General features: G+C 39.8%; 1 protein-coding gene across 1 annotated transcript; it reads right to left on the bottom strand.

Annotated features, from left to right (window-relative positions):
* Nucleotides 1–5,104: 5,104 nt before the first annotated feature.
* LOC307004270 (uncharacterized protein) lies at nucleotides 5,105–15,015 on the bottom strand. The gene is made up of 3 exons (XM_079623364.1): nucleotides 14,343–15,015; nucleotides 14,137–14,185; nucleotides 5,105–7,274 (listed from the first exon to the last, which is right to left on the bottom strand). Exons 1-3 carry the CDS (start codon nucleotides 14,493–14,495, stop codon nucleotides 5,422–5,424), a joined length of 2,055 nt encoding a protein of 684 aa, XP_079479490.1. The 5' UTR covers nucleotides 14,496–15,015; the 3' UTR covers nucleotides 5,105–5,421.
* Between the last annotated feature and the right edge of the window lie 1,491 nt (nucleotides 15,016–16,506).

The following is a 16,506-nucleotide window of genomic DNA, read 5'->3' as shown; positions in this document are numbered from 1 at the left end:
TGCTTTATCAACATTGACCAATAGATCTGAGAGAAAATCTGCAAACTCTTTTAGGAAATCAGCATAGGGCCCTGGAGGTCTATATACAGTAGCCAAGGCTAGAGATAACAGGGATTTCTTTCTTACATCTAGGAGCATAACATTTAGCACAAGTATTTCAAACGAATTAAACCTGTGACCTATTTTCTGAGTAACATTAAGAATATCTCTATAGATTGTTGCAACACCGCCGCCACGACCTAACAGACGGGGCTTGTGCTTATAACAGTTTCCCGGTGGTGTGGACTCATTAAGACCGAAATAATCATTTGGTTTAAGCCAGGTTTCAGTAAGGCAGAGTACATCGAAGCTATTATCTGTGACCATTTAATTTACAATAACCACCTTAGGTGTAAGCGATCTAATGTTTAGAAGACCTAGCTTTAGAAATTGTTTTTGTTCACTAATATTCCGATTTTCTGGTTTAATCACAATTAGATTTTTCCTAGATCCTACAGTAGATTTATTGTTATGCCTCACTAAACGAGGAATAGACACAGTTTCTATATAGTGTACTACACTGGTACTTATATCAATTAATTTGGGATAGCAAAGAATGTGATTAGGACTTTGACTTACAAGTAGCATTTTAGTAACATTTTAGACAACTTTCTAGCAAAACAAATGGGGAACTTTTCTTTTTTAGCAAAGTATGTAGCCTTTTCACTCCTCTTCAACATAACTAAATATTCAAACTATTTAGATACAGTGTCATCGACCTTCTCAACAATAAAAGTATTAATATAACCCTCCAATGCATAGTTAAGTCCCTTTTGGTTAATTCGAGATGATATAAAATCTTTCTGTCTCCAAAAATCATCAATTGCCTCCTGTGAAATGTCTCCTACTGTGACAGCTCCCATAGCACCTGTCACCGAATGTTGACTTTTTGTCCGAGTGAGTGGAGGGGGCGTGGCCATTGTTTGGCATGGTCGCTGGAAGAACAAGCTCTGTTGATTTGTTTTAGACGTGTGGTCTAAATGCCCTAAATGCTGACAAGGTTTGGCTGGATGAGTGGTGGACACTGAATTACCATTACAGCATACTGCACAGAAGTTGCTTTAAAGGCCCTCACGTTGGCTATCGTAAGCTGGAGGAGTGATGGATCGATACTATCAGCTGTTGTACTTCCTGTGGCTTCTGAAATCAGCCAAAAGGCAACTAAGAGTTCGATTGGTCCTGTGTGTCACGTTTATCATGGACTTTCTGTTTGTTTTCTTCATCTTATCACTGTTTTCGTTAGTTTAGTTCATCATCATTATTTCAGTTCTGTCACCTGTGTTTAGTTAATTAGTCATTGTTCATCATCACCGTCACCTGTCGTCACTCGTTATCATCTGTGTATTTAAGTTCCTGTCTTTAACTAGTGGTGGGCAGATCGAGGCTTCGTGAAGAAATTAAACAGTTGAACCAAATGTGCCATATTGTTTCGAGGCTTCGAATCAATCCGACACCCGTCTCAACGGTAACACCTAGTGGTCACTTACAGGTGTTGATCTGAAACAACCTTGACGAGCCATTAAAAAAATGTGTTGTTTTTTTATTATTGTATTTTTCTAATATGTGAAGCTTGTAACCTATAGGCTCATCACTGTGCATAATGTTATTTTGGTCCTGCAAAATGAATATTAATAAAAGAAATCAAGCCACAATGTCTCACTTTTTTAGAGATTTTTATTCAAAAATATTAATTTCTCTGCTGTGGAAGGACTTAGCTTATTCTTTTTTTACAGATAATTTCTCCCTTGCTTACAACACCATTTTTAGATTTTGCATCAACCTTTTTGTACAGCACGTCATTTCCCTTTTCCACTCCAACTGGTTGGCCTTCCTACATACCTCTTTAGGAAAGAGACATTTGTACCAGTCGCACTAAGACATTTCAAATTATACCAAACATGTATAAAACTGTGTGATAATTGTTCACATTTAAACCATATAGATTATAGATGGTAAAAAAAAAAAAAAAAAAAAAATGGACTGCATTTATATAGCGCTTTCATAGACCCATGGCACCCAAAGCGCTTTACAATTTGCTTAGATAAATTTCATGTGATCTCAGCGTGAGAGTGAGGGAGTGGGGGAAGAGGGAAAGAGATGTATTCTGAGGTGAGACTTCGTCTCAAATGGTGATGCTAACTTCACAAGAGAGACTTCAAATGTTAATTTCCAGAAAGGTCCTTTGTCTTCTCAGGGACTGGTAATTCCTCAACCAGACTGTCCGGCATTTGCAAATTTCTCAAGTTTTACAGTTAATCCCTCCTTGACGTCGTGGGTCAAATTCAGATGAGTCTCTGCGGAGTCACTGTTAAGCCTGGAACATACCAAGCCGACGCAGACGAACTAGCGCTGATGAAAGCCGACTGTGTTGTCGCCTCGCGTCGGGGTAAAACGTTGCACTTGAAGAGAGAACTACAGCCGACTGACTGTCAGCTAGAATGCGCGTTCTGCGCCTGCGTGTAAATGTGACAACTGTCTATTTCTGCAGATATATTAGATATTCGGCATGCAAAAAGGGAAACTGACGCTGCAGACTGCAGATACATCAGAGCATGTGAGCGGAGCGGAGCGGTTAATACTTCCTCCTGAGCGGAGAGCGCCTTTCTGAAGATTCCGCTCCGCTCGCTCCGTCCGCTCAGCACCGCTCGCTCAACCCAGAATGCCCTATTGTGATTTGCTAGTTCGAGAATCGGTGAATTAGCTAAAGTAATAGTGGGTTGGTTATGGAGTTGAGTGCTGACTCAAGTTTAAACACATCACAGTGCTGAGCGCGTGTTTTCCGCCGCTGGATAACTGTCCCGGGCACACCGCATGAGCCTGAAACCTAATACATTTACATTTACATTTATTCATTTAGCTGACGCTTTTATCCAAAGCGACTTACAAATGAGAGCAAAAAGCAATTAAACTAGGACAACAGTATGTAAGTGCTATGACCCTTCGCAGTTCAATCTAACGCATGTTTTTTTTAATATATATATATATATATATAAAGATAGAATAGTGGAGAAAGAGTTAGTATTACTGGATCAAGTGCTGTCGAAAATATTTCTTTGAAAATAATATTTTGTCCAAGCTAATGTTTCTAAAAGTAAATTCTAAAAGTGATGTAAAGATTGAGACGTTTTTAAATAGACCGCATTACCCACAGTTTTGGTCTATTTAAACGTTAGAACGCGCGTTTATTTTACTAATGCCAGTAAATCATCCAGCTGTGCTTTGATAAGATGTTGTTAAGTGCATTTCACCTGTGTTTACTTTTATGAGATAGTCCAGATGTGTTTTGTGAAGTTCTACATGCATTTCATCTTGTTTGTGTGTGTGTGTGTGCGTGCACGTGTTTTAATATGCCTGTTTTGGAACTGCAGTTATGTTCACGGAAATAAAATAACGAAAATCAAATATACCTTTTCAGTTATTGCATTTAATAGGCAAGTTTGCCAAAGGACTAGACATGTTTTTTTAATTAAGTTAATTTAATGCATTTTAATGAATAAAAAGAACAGACTTTTATTCAGAATCACCCCGAAATAACTTCTATTTACAATCCTAGCTACTGTAATTTATACATTTATTCAAGATATTCATGACAAAGTACAAACAGAAAGCAAGTAGAGACATTTTATGTCTGAGCGGGATTTGTTTTACCGGTGAGCGTGAGCGATTCATCAGTGGAGCGTGAGCGATTTATCAGTGGAGCGTTCGCTTGGGACGCGAGCGACTGAGTGGAGCGCACGCGTATAGAGCGGAATATTGAGCTGAGCGTCACACTGCTCCGCTTCGCTCACATGCTCTGAGATACATAAACCTAAAAAATACGTGCTTACCGTTTTGAATATCAATCCTGCACACTTTCTTTATTCCACTCCACTCATGTTGATATTAAAATATTCAACAAGGAACACTCAGGTAAGATGACGTAACATTAGAACAGCCTTCTATCTGTACCGTTTTGACTTCTTTGCTCGCTGTTTTGCTATTATTATCGTGCACTGACTCGTTCAGCTGAACAGCCAGAGTTCCCTCTTTTTCACCAACGCCGATTCAACATGTCGAATCGGCCGAAACAAAGCCGACGAGGACCAATTTCAGCCGACGGTGCGGAAACGCACTGAGGAAACTTAGTCGGCTGACGCACAAAAACTGCCCGACGGCCGACCATCGGCTTGGTGTGTTCCAGGCTTTAGACGTTTGTTGTAGTCTTTTAGATGTAGCTCAAAAATGGTCTTTGCAATGTTCGCATCTGTAGATGCTTTCAGAGGGCTATCTTCACCTGCAGAACACCCGGTCTCACCAGGTGTATGTAGCTTGAGTTCAGCAGGATGAATGCGTTCAGGTTTTCTTCCTGTGGTCCAGCGTAGAATGTCAGCAAAGTTCAAAGGGTTAATCTGGACCTTTGTGACTTGTTCAGTTGACGTGTCATTCCTTCATGGAGAAACTTCTGAATAGAATAGAATGAGGCGTTTATATAACGCTTTCATGTGTACTACTGTACACCCAAAGCACTTTACAATCATATCAGGGGAACTCTCCTCAACCAGCACCTGTGTGCAGCATCCACTTGGATGATGCGACGGCAGCCACAGTACAACGGCGCCAGTGCGCTCACCACACACCAGCTATAGTGGAGAGGAGAGAGAGTGATAGAGGCAATTCAATGGATAGTAGGTGATACTAAATGTGCTTCTGTGGCACCTTCCCCATGACGATAATCTGTCCCTTCTTAACCAATCCTGTCACCTTCAGCGGTGCGGTTTTCTGGGCAGACCTCAATGGATGAATGGGTTTTCCTTGGTTCCACACATTTATGAACTTAAAGCCGTAAGGAAATACATAGGAACACATAATGCAACAAAACAAAAAAACAAACAAGTCCATATATGGTCAGTTTCTGGCTTCTTTAGATGTGACATGTCCATGTGCATTTTCAAATTGCTTTTTTAAATCCTGACAAGTTTCCTTTCTCTTTATGATTTTCTTTCATATCATTTCAAAACTATGTTTAGGTATGAGAAATTTCCTGATTGTTAAACAAAAAAAGAACACCAAAAGTAAAATATATATGAATTTTAAATGTATTTATTGGCACAATGCTTAGATTGTCACTTTTACTTGCTTGTTTTTCAAAATGAATGACTAGCATCAATGAAAGTAAAATTACATCATTCCAAAACAGTATTCTTATACAATCTGCTAAATTGTGATGCATAACATTCATGTAACAAGCTGTTAGGCAAAATATTACAGGTCTCAAACGAAGAATGAAGATGAAGACCATTTTTAAGGTTAAGTATTTTTAAGTATAATAAAAATGCATGCAGAGTATATTACCACAAAACCAAATGTTTTTGTTTATAACTGTAGTAATTGTAGATACACGTTTTACTTGAATGCAGAACTTACTTTTTCTTGAACATAATTCTTTGCTTTACTAAACAAGACCCTTGGATCATAGGATGATTCTTTTTTTACTGTTGCGATTTTGTATGCTTTCCAATCATCTGAAAGCATTCCTCCTGTGGAAACCTTACTGATGATCTCTGCCTTCTTCCTGACTTCCATTAAAGAATGAATGCGATCTTGAAATCCAGGCTTGGCCTCTTGTTTCTCAGACTCAATCATCAGATCAACATAGTCAGGGGTGGACAGAGGATTGGGCTTGAGGGCGATATCCTGCAGACGCTCCAAGGACTCTTGAGATTTTTCAATTAGTCCGGCCACAATATCCTGGACAAGCTCAAGCTCATTTTCAAGCTCTTCAAAGATCTTTTCTTTTGACATGACCTGTCCATGTGCATCCTCAAATCGCTTTTTTAAATCCTGATAGGTTTCCTGTCTTTTTTCTGTGACATAATCCCATTTATATTTCTGATTAGAGTGCACGTTCCATGCACACTTTCCAGGACAGACACGACACTTTCCAAGTGTCATTGCAGAACACTTCTCTTTATCACTATCATTTCCATACTTACATGTATTATGACATGTGAAGTGACACTTTTGGCAGTTGGTCAAATAGGATCTTGATGTGTTTTCGATTTGTTTTGGGATAATTACTTCTAATTCATATTCAAAATCCTTGTTTGCCTCCATTTCAGTCTTATGCTGGTCCAGAGCAGCTTTTGTTTTCTTGATTTCATCCAGTTTTGTCAGACCAGCATTTATTTGTGGCTGGAGACCTTCCACATGCACTTCTAGTTGCTGACGCTCTTTCAGGACCTCCTGGGTCAGAGATAAGCTCTTGGTTTCCATCTTGTTTAGGGATGTGAAGAATTTGTTCATGCTAGAAAATCCCAGATTCCAGAACATTTGGTCAAAGTTTCCACATCCAGACTCCTCATCCTCTGCAGATTGATTATTGGTAGCAAACAGAGCAGAGTTGTTGAACTTGAAGTGAAGTGGCTCTCCAGACTCATTGGTAGAACAGGGAACCTCAGACACTTTGATGGCCTCGAGAACAGGAGGTTTTTTCCCATCTGCAAAAGTTACCAGCACAAAGATGTTTTCAGCAATATCCTTCCCAAAGATGGAAAGAATGGAGTCAAAGATGTATTTCTGTGTGTGTGTCAAGCGGGCAAGTGAACCCTGTACTACAAAACACACGGCATCAATGCGGTCGATCCCTCCTGGATTAGAAAAGAACTCCTGAATCTGCTTTGTGATTTTCTGGTCATGTTCAATTCCTCTGGTATCACCGAAGCCTGGTGTGTCCACAATAGTCAGAGAATAGGGAACCCGGAAACCATTATTGTGATTAATTTGATATGCCGTGATCTCTGAAGTCTGACTTTCAGCCTGAGATTTCTGCTTCCCTTCATCTACTAGCACAAACCGGAAGTCGTCTTCCCATTCCACTCCCAGAATGTAGTTGATCATGCTGTTAATTAGAGTGGATTTTCCTGCACCTGTGGCTCCGATCATCATAATGGTTTTGTTCTCTTTATTTTTTTCTTTCCCAAATGTGCTTCTTCTGCAGAATCCATCACTGTTCTTCCATGTTTCAGACAGGTTGAGTTTAAACATGGGTAAGTTTTCATTGCTTCCATCTTCTACTTTTTTGCTCCGGTTGTTCTTTATAAGATTTACAACACTTAATCCCTTTCCATAACTGTGGTCTTTTTCCATGATCTGCTTTGTGCTTTCACTTGGCATTTTAACATCCTTCTTAACAGAATCGTTGTTAACAGCAGACCGGCACTGTTTAATATTCTTTTTCTGACCTTTTTCCCCCTCTGCTGGTTAAAGGAAAAGGAAATTATTGTTTGTACATCCATTTATAAATAAAGTATACAAAAGAAGTGAGAAAAACCCTGTGCAATATCACTAAAATGTCAAATGATTAAAATTATATCACCTATCAATAATTTAATCATTTTTATTCATGTCAATAAAGTTGACAGGTAGTGCAACAAAAGCGAATACACTAGGGGTTGCACGACTTTAATGCTCTGTTATGTTGTTTTACACTCGACATCGACTAATCGCTGATCATGTGATTTTAACACTAACAACATGTAAACTAGAAAAAATAGTTGTGCTCCAAGTAGACAAAAAATTATTTTGCTTCAAGTGCGTAGAGCCAAGGTAATACTTGAAAACGACCAATTGTGTTGCTGGCCGCACACTGAATCCAGAAAAATTCTAGAAGTTTAGCAAAACATTTTCTATTTTATAAGTTGCATGGTGCAAAAAGTGCAAGTGAATTAAAAACAGGTAAACACGAGCAAGCAAACATTTCAGCACATCGCTATATTCAGTGCTCACTATGCAACACATTCATCCTTTTCTTCTTGGCAGATACTTGTGATAGAGGTCTACCTGTGAATTAAATTCAGCTGATTGCCCTACATTGCTAATCTGCCTGTTGCATCATGTCTGTTGGCATAGTAAGCACTGAAGATAGAAATGTGCTGAAACGTTTGCTTGCTCGTGTTTACCTGTTTTTAATTCGCATGTAACTTAAAAAAAAAAAAAATTTGCTTGACTTCTTCAGTCTTTACTGGATTCAGTGAGCGGCCAGCAACCCTCTCGCTTGACACTAACAACATGGCCACCTTGCAGAAGACCTTCATGCTGTTCTGACTTAATGTAGTAAAAAAAATGAACTACTCAGACTTAACAGTTTCCGTATAAATAACGATCAAATATTTTTTTTAAATCCCATAGATTTTACATTGGCTGTAATACTAATGCTGATAAGAGGGATAAGAAATCTTTGAAGTCCCCTTTTACACTAATAATAATAACTAATAACTAGGGCCGGGACTCGATTAAAAAAATTAATCTAATTAATTAGAGGCTTTGTAATTAATTAATCGAAATTAATCGCATATAAATATTTGACATGAGAACAGTGAGAAGTAATTTTTTTATTTGAAACCAGGAAATTCTACTTTAGAAGTACATTTTCACAAAAAACGGGAAAATACGTGTCCCGGGAAAGAATATACATTTTCCGGGACTGTCGCTAAAAAAAGAGAACAATCCCTGGAAAACCGGGACGGGTGGCAACGCTAGAAGTTATCGTTTAAACGCTAGTTGGTGCTCCAGTATAATCGGTCCGCCTAAACTCATCCAGTGAGAACCGTTCCGCGGTGCAAAAATAAGTGCGATTAAAATGCGTTAAAAATGTTTAATGCGTTATTTTTTGTGTAATTAATTAATCTTAATTAACGCGTTAAAGTCCCGGCCCTACTAATAACTTAATGACAAATAAATGCATACTCCAAGAGCGCTCCACAAGACATATTTGATTACACCATCTGGATGCACAAAATTGATTGAGTGAATGCACGTTTTAAACAAGTTTATTGTACTGGAAAATGGCCATTCTAAACTAATGTGCTGCTGCATTGTGACATACACACACACACACACACACAGTTGCTCGCACATCACATGCAGATCAAGCACACACAGAAACATGCAGGAGTGCAGAAACTTACTGTTCTGTGATTTATCATTAAAATAGCTTAACTGAAAAGTTCTAGCATATATTTCTACACTATAGAGAGATGCTGCATAGGTAGAATTATTCACACGCAATCGCTCTCACTAATCCATTCATATAAATGTAATATTATGGTGTTATTTTATATGTATCTGAATTTAGAACGAGCAGAAATTTGTAAGAAATATAATGACCCATAGACAAAAGAACTGATAAAAATAAGCTGTTATGTATGAGCAATAGCCTTGTGGGCGGCTGTCACAGGGTAAGCCTGCGACTGTGCACGGACTACACACACACATACACGGACTACACGCACACATGCACGTTACGCGCATACACCGGCGTCATGTATTACAGTCTGTTAGCCGACATATATTCTTGTATGCATTGACCTGTGTAACATTTGATATCATTGTGTTAACTTGTGTATGATGTCCTGTATGTAGTTTTATCGGAGTTATGAAAACTAGCAACCGTAATAGGAGTGCATATGATGATGGCATAATATAATTGTCTTTCCTCGTACAGAAATAAATCACCACCACGAGTAGGCTATTTGATTTACATATTTTATTGAATAGTGGAAGAGATATAGATGATGCTTACCACATGTTGAGTCCTTGGCCAAACCTGTCTGGTTAGACATCCGGTCTATTTATAGATCTTTGTATCCGCGCCAAATTATAGCGCGTTTATGTGAGTGACGTCACCGGAGAGTTTATTCTCATAGTTTCTTGAGTTATGTGTTTTCGTGAATATGTGTACTTGCAGATATGCTTTCTTGCATGTATGTTCATTTGTATTTATTACTTTTGTTTTTGTTTTCTTTATTATTATTATGTACTCCTGTAAATTGTGAACTATGTTATCTTCCAGGTGGTATGTTCCCGAGTGGGAGGAGTCAGGCCTATAAAATGACTCCAGAAAGTTAGTAGGATAGTTCAGAGATAGGAGGTGAGGAGAGGTCTAGGCAGACCATGAATAGTTCTGAGTTTGCAATTGGGGACTCTGGGAAAGTACTGCTTATGTAGTACAGTTGCACATACAGGTCAGGTTATGCTTATTTGATGTAGATTGCTTTGACCTTATGTTTTGTATCGATATTTTGTGGCATCTAAGTTTTTGCTTGTTTTGTTTGGTTTCTCGTCCCATCAATCCTGAGTGATTGTCATCCTGCACTGCAATAAAAAACGCTGTTAACCATGACCACTGTCTCCGCTGTCAATTGGAGCCTCCAACCGCCCAAGGCCATTCGTAACAGCGGCGCTCTGACATATAACACAGCTGTGTACAAGGCGACACGAGTTCGAGTCTCAGCTCAAGGTTCAGGCTTCTCAAGCCAACATCAAAGTTTTTTCACAAACTATTGAGAATGAGGAGTCACGTGCCAATTTGGGCGGGGTCTGAGACGGTCGGCCATGACGGTAGGAGACGCTATCGGTTGCCAGGGGCAACGCCTTCAGAAATTCACAGAGGCGCGAATAAACATTCATGATTTACTCACCCTAGCATTTTATATTTCGGCGGGACAGAGACGGATCTACAATTACAATAAAGAAAATTAATAAAAGTAAAGCAATGCAAAGAGATAAGTTGAAAGAAAAGGGACCTTACAGGAACAAGCTTACACCGAGCGCAAAACAGTGGTATTTGGATAAGCTCTCAGGCATCCAAAATATCGACCCATACGAGCTCCCTGCAGCGGAATGGCACACAGACCTGGACCATTTACCTCCATGTACATATATGGACATCGTGAATTATCTTGTTTTTGGTGTAAGTTACTACACAATGCAGGAGTTTAAAAGCCACAATTCTTTGGAAAGTTACGAGGCTTTCTGCTGTGGCTGGGTGCAGGACTTGGCCATCTACAAGCCTACAGGTGGTGAAAACAGCGTTGTACTGGCAAAGGTAACGTTAAAGGTGCCCTAGAATGTGTTGAAATAATATTTTAATTTTGTCCCTGATATCTACATAGAGGGTATGTGGCTTAAAAAGCCATTTAAAATGTCCAGAAAAGGTTTTACAGGTCAATTTCCAACCCTATAAATTGGCCCTAGAATGAAATGGTCTGTTTTTACCTTATTTGGAAGGGTCATGAATAGTAATGAGGAGTTCTGCTCTGATTGGCTCTTTCACTGCGGGCTCATTACAAGAGCTCAGAGAGTCACAGCAAACAGGTCCGACGTGCAAATGGAGAGACTCTGTGTACAACCGTATTTGTTTGAGCCAGTTTCAGACGACGATGCAGAGTTTGAGGAACAAGCGGTTGTTTGTAGAATGCAAATGGACGTTTCGGAGTGGTAAGTTTATTCATTATTTTCAGTTCGAACTTAACAGTCACGTGTGTGTGTGTGTATGTGCGTTCGTTCGTGCGTGCGTGTGTGTGTCTGTGTGCGTGTGTGCTTCACCTGCGCAGCGCAGTTCTGTGTAGCACCGTATCTCTGAAAGGGCTTGGCTTATGCAAAAAATAGTCTTAAAAATCACATAAGTCGATATAAAGAAATCGGAGGTTGTTCAACCCCACGTTTCGGATGAAAAATCGCTAATGTGAACGCTGTCAAGTGGACCCGGGTGCGCACTGGGGTACCGAACCCGAGACTACCTGGATGAGGCGGTCTAAGTTTGTTTGCTCCCGAACCGTGCCGCGGTTCGCGTGAATGTGAAAGCAACACGGACTCGGGTGCACACTTGTTCAGGAAGTAAAGTGTGTAAAGTGACCTGCGCATGGGTTTTAAAGTGTGTAAAGTGACCTGCACATAGGTTTTAGCTGATTATTATGTATTCAGTTAAATAAAACACATGATAGTGTTGATGATTTACCTTGGATACAAGTGAGAGTGAGCCTGCAGTGTATTCGCGCATGGAATCAGGGCAACAAATTCATTTAAATCCACTGTCTCCTCAAAAGAGTCCGTTTGCAAGCAGCAGAAGCCCACCTTATGCAACACACACAGTAAACCTGTTTTGTTCACTCAGCTGCGCATAATAACACAGAAATAATAAAAAACACAATATATTGACCCGCGTTCAGTTTTCTATCATGCGCCGTGCACGTTTGCAATGACGTAATATGCACACAAATGCACACAAACGCACCAGGGTTCGATAGAATCAAGTTGAGTGTAAAACCAGACCAACCGGGGGGCGCCGGGAAAAATCGCGCTCGGATTGAGCAAACGAGCCCAGTGTGAAAGCCCCCTCAATCACTGGCACACAAGTTTTAAAAAAAACTGTGATCACTGAAACAAAATTGAGTACACCAGTGATTTCCAATGCATAAACCTGGTTAGTGGGTACATTTTGTGTGGTATGTCAGGGTCTCTTGTAGTGATGGGTCTATCATTAGGTTCATTTTAAACAAATCTTTGAAATAAATCGGGTTGTCTCAGAGAGTGAATTTCCATTGACCTCTATTGGTAATAATGGAAACACACCGTTGATTAGTTCACTTCTCTAATCTTTGGGTGTGAGTTGTGTGTTCATCATGTCACAGCCCCATAGGCTAAGGCTATGCAGTCTTTACCCAAAACAGAAATGGTTAGTTCCTTAACTTAATTTTCTACTTTTTACGTCGTTGTCATTCGATTGTGTAAACAATTTGTATGGAACAGCTGATCGGAACGTGCGCACTGTTGACGTTGACAGCAGCGCGGATTGATAGAAATGGAAAGAAAATAGTGCCGATTAAAACGGAGCTATGAATTTTGACTGGAGTGTTTTTTGTGATGTAAATTAATCAAGCTTTGAAACGCAAATAATTTTTTCACGTAAAAACGCACAGTTTTGAGGCCCCGGAAACTAACCAGGACTACTTTCTTCAAAAACTTCCAGCGGCCAGAACTCTGACCAGGGACGTGACCACAGAGTGGGTCAGTGTGTATGCACTATAGTGCTGGTAAGGATTCCATACAACTCCATGTCTTAAATGGGCAAACTAACCCTTTAAGTTTTATTTTAGGTTTTGATGTCCTTAAGAATACATATTTGCGGTATAAGTACCAAAAACCATCTCAATTTATATTTTACAGCTCCTTTCTCAGGAGCTCTGCCAAGAACAGGTCGATTTTGGCTTCTCTACTTAAAATTCATGAGCCTCTCTTCTGATTGGCCTGTAGTTTTCTGAGTGACCCACCATTGGTGGGGGTGGTGACTGAGTAGTTCTGACATCACATTTATACAAGTCACAACGGCTCGTGAAAAGCCACTTTATGCAGGCTGTATGCATTTGTCAGCCGATCTACTGTTTTGAAACTTATATGGTAGTTTCATAGCCTCTAAACCTCTGTTATCATGATAAAAGCCAGGAAATTTCAATTTTGACCATATGGGACCTTTAAAATAATGGTTAGTGCAGTGGCTTGGCTTGGACCTAGGCTATGTAAACCTACCAACATCTGTTGTCATAATTATTGTAATGACTTCTCGCAAGAGGAAAAAAATACGTTTCAGTCGAATAACTTTGGTTAATGGAAATGCCGTAATTTAGCAAAAGTTTTTTTAAATATCGCAAAATATTTACGCAAATCTGTAATGGAAACGCGGCTACTGTCACACTCTGCAGTCACTCTGTGTGACTGTACGACTGCTGGCCTTTTCTTGCAAGAAAATAAACCTCATCAAAGACTATTGAAAATGTTTGTCTCTTATTCAGTGATATAATTGTATTTGTCCCCACGCTGCATAGCCTGAAGACCCAGCTAAGCAATGAATTTATCATTTGTTTCTCATAATTTTGTCTGGCCGCTTTTTAAAAAATAGCGTGGCATGTAAGACACTCTTGCTCTCTCTTTGAGAAGTAATATTTTTTTAACAGCCAACATAGTGTAATTACGTGTTTAAAAAAAAAAGCTATTTAGTTTGAAAATTAATCAGATTTCTCTAAACTTCTCTTATTATCTGTTGATAGCAAAGTAAAATATATTCACAGTACAATGATACTTTTTTTTTTGTCTGTATAATACTTGTTGAAACAACTGGCATCTACTGTATATACTCTACTGTTCAAAAGTTTGATTTTATCATGTTTTTGAAAGAAGATTCTTATGCTCACCAAGCCTGCATTTATTTGATCAAGAACACAGTTGAAAACAGCAATATTGTGAAATATTATTAAAATGTAAAATAACTGATAATGAACTCACCTGGACTACGCCCTGTTTTTTTCTGTGTTAGCAACCGATCACTGTTTGTCTTGAAAAATAATGATTGAATAAGAAAGGTTTTGATTATTATTAAAATCACAATAAAAAAAATGTATTGTTTTTTTTTGTTCATTTTATATTATACTTTACTATCTCAATTTCATCAATCCAGAATCAACTATTTGTAAGGAGACTGCTTTACTCACTTTTGTTCCTGGTTTGCCGTTCAGTCCTGTGCCAGACTCTCCTCCACTGCGAGCGCTCACTGTGGGTGACGCTCTCCGTCCTCCTGTTCTGCTGTCATTACTGAAGTTCTGCTTCCCTCCCCTCATCCTGTCCCGAGTTCCACGAGTAGCCATCGTCTGAAGCTCTTGTTGGTCTTTTGTCAATCTGTGTTGAGGTCTTCTGTTAAACTCCTTGACACAACAATTCACACAAGCTATTTATTCATTATAGATTTGACAAAGTTTTTATTTATGTGTTTTTTAACATTAAAAATAAGTATGACATGTCATTTATAAATTGAAAAATCTTATACAATTTCTCTTCTATCTTTTACTGTAGTTTTGTACAACTTGTTGACATTACATACAAGGGTATATCAGGTTATAATTCCTACTGCTGGAAAAGTGGTTGTTTAATCATATTTAAAAAAAACTGAAGCCTAAGTTTATATCTGCAATCACTGTAAATAAGCTTTTTTTAACCACATTTTTTAGTAAAAATACTTGCAACAGTTTGTAAATGTATTTGTTATGCTAGAAAATACAAAGTATAATTTATTTTTCAGTTTTATTAAATTAATTCTAGTTTCATATTTATGTGATCCCTTAATTCAACAAGGACAAAACAAAGATGAGTGTCATCCATATTGACAGTAAATGAAGTTTGTATTATGTGTATGTAGCGTAAAATTACAAGAAAAAGTCTTACTGTTACTTTGGTTTCCTCTTGAATCTGTTCTTCATCTGTAGCTGCAGAAAGCCTCTACTTGAGTTTTATAATCTCTAACTGCTGCTCCTCCCCATAATAAAAAAAAAAGTAGACGAAGGTTTACTTTCAGTTTTATTTCCCCCAGTAAATTTAAGGCTTTCATCATCATCATCATCATCATCAAGGCCTTTTTCAGCGCAAGCGCCGATCTGAACGGTGTCTAACATGCCGTCTTTCTGTGCAAAAGCTGGTGTAAGCATGGCAGGACAGAGTCGTGCCCTCTGTCAGCGCAGACCGCCAAGCTGCCCGGTCTTCCGCAACGTGATGCCATCGGTCAGGGTTGACGTTAAAGACATTCATGTCCCGCTTGACGACATCCTTAAAGCGGAGCTTGGGTCGGCCACGAGGGCGGTGTCCCACAGCTAACTCCCCATGGAAGATGGACTTTGGGAGACGTTCATCTGGCATACGACGTACATGGCCGATCCATCTGAGACGCCTCTTCCGTAACGCTGTGTACATGTCACTGCTGTTAGTGAGCTTCAGCACGGTGGTGTTCGGAACCCGATCCTGCCATGACAGGCCAAGGATCTGTCGTAGGCAGCGGAAATGAAAAGCATTAAGCTTATGCTCCTGCCGCCGGTATGTAGGCCACGTTTCGCTTCCATATAGCAGAACGGATAGAACACAGGACTCATATACGCGCACCTTTACTTTGAGAGAAAGGTGGCTGTTGTTCCAGACGCGAGACTGAAGCCGCCCAAAGGTTGTTGAGGCACGACCGATCCTGGTATTTAGTTCAGCATCAAGGCTGTTGTTTGCTGTCAAGGTTGAGCCGAGATAGATGAATTTCTCAACAACCGACAGCACTGTGCCATTAATGGTGACATGAGGGGAAACAGGAACGTTCTGAGCCATCACCACTGTCTTCTTGAGGCTTATGGTTAGTCCGAACTCTGTGCAGGCAGCGGCAAAAGAATTGCACATCTCCTGAATTTCTTGTTCAGTGTGAGCCACGAAGGCAGCGTCGTCTGCATAGAGCAACTCGCGCACAAGGACACGCTTCACCCTGGTTTTGGCCCTCAGACGAGCCAAGCTGAAGAAGTTGCCATCATACCTGGTGTGCAGCAGAACCCCAACCGGATCAGGAAACGCCCGTTGCAGCACAGCCGAGAAATAGATGCCAAACAAGGTGGGAGCGAGGACACACCCCTGCTTTACTCCGCAGCAGACATCAAACTCATTTGAGAGGGCACCGTTGAACTGTATGGTTGCCCGCATCCCATCATGGAAGCCTTGGAGTATTGCCAAAAGAGTTGCCGGACAACCGAGTCGCTGCAGAACGTGGAAGAGACCAGAGCGACTCACATAATCGAAAGCCTTAGTCAGATCGACAAACACCATGTACAATGGGCGTTGCTGTTCCGCACACTTTTC

This window comes from Phoxinus phoxinus (genome assembly GCF_949152265.1).
Source record: "Phoxinus phoxinus genome assembly, chromosome: 9".
NCBI lineage: Eukaryota > Metazoa > Chordata > Actinopteri > Cypriniformes > Leuciscidae > Phoxinus > Phoxinus phoxinus.
This window is presented reverse-complemented; position numbering and strand designations above follow the sequence as displayed.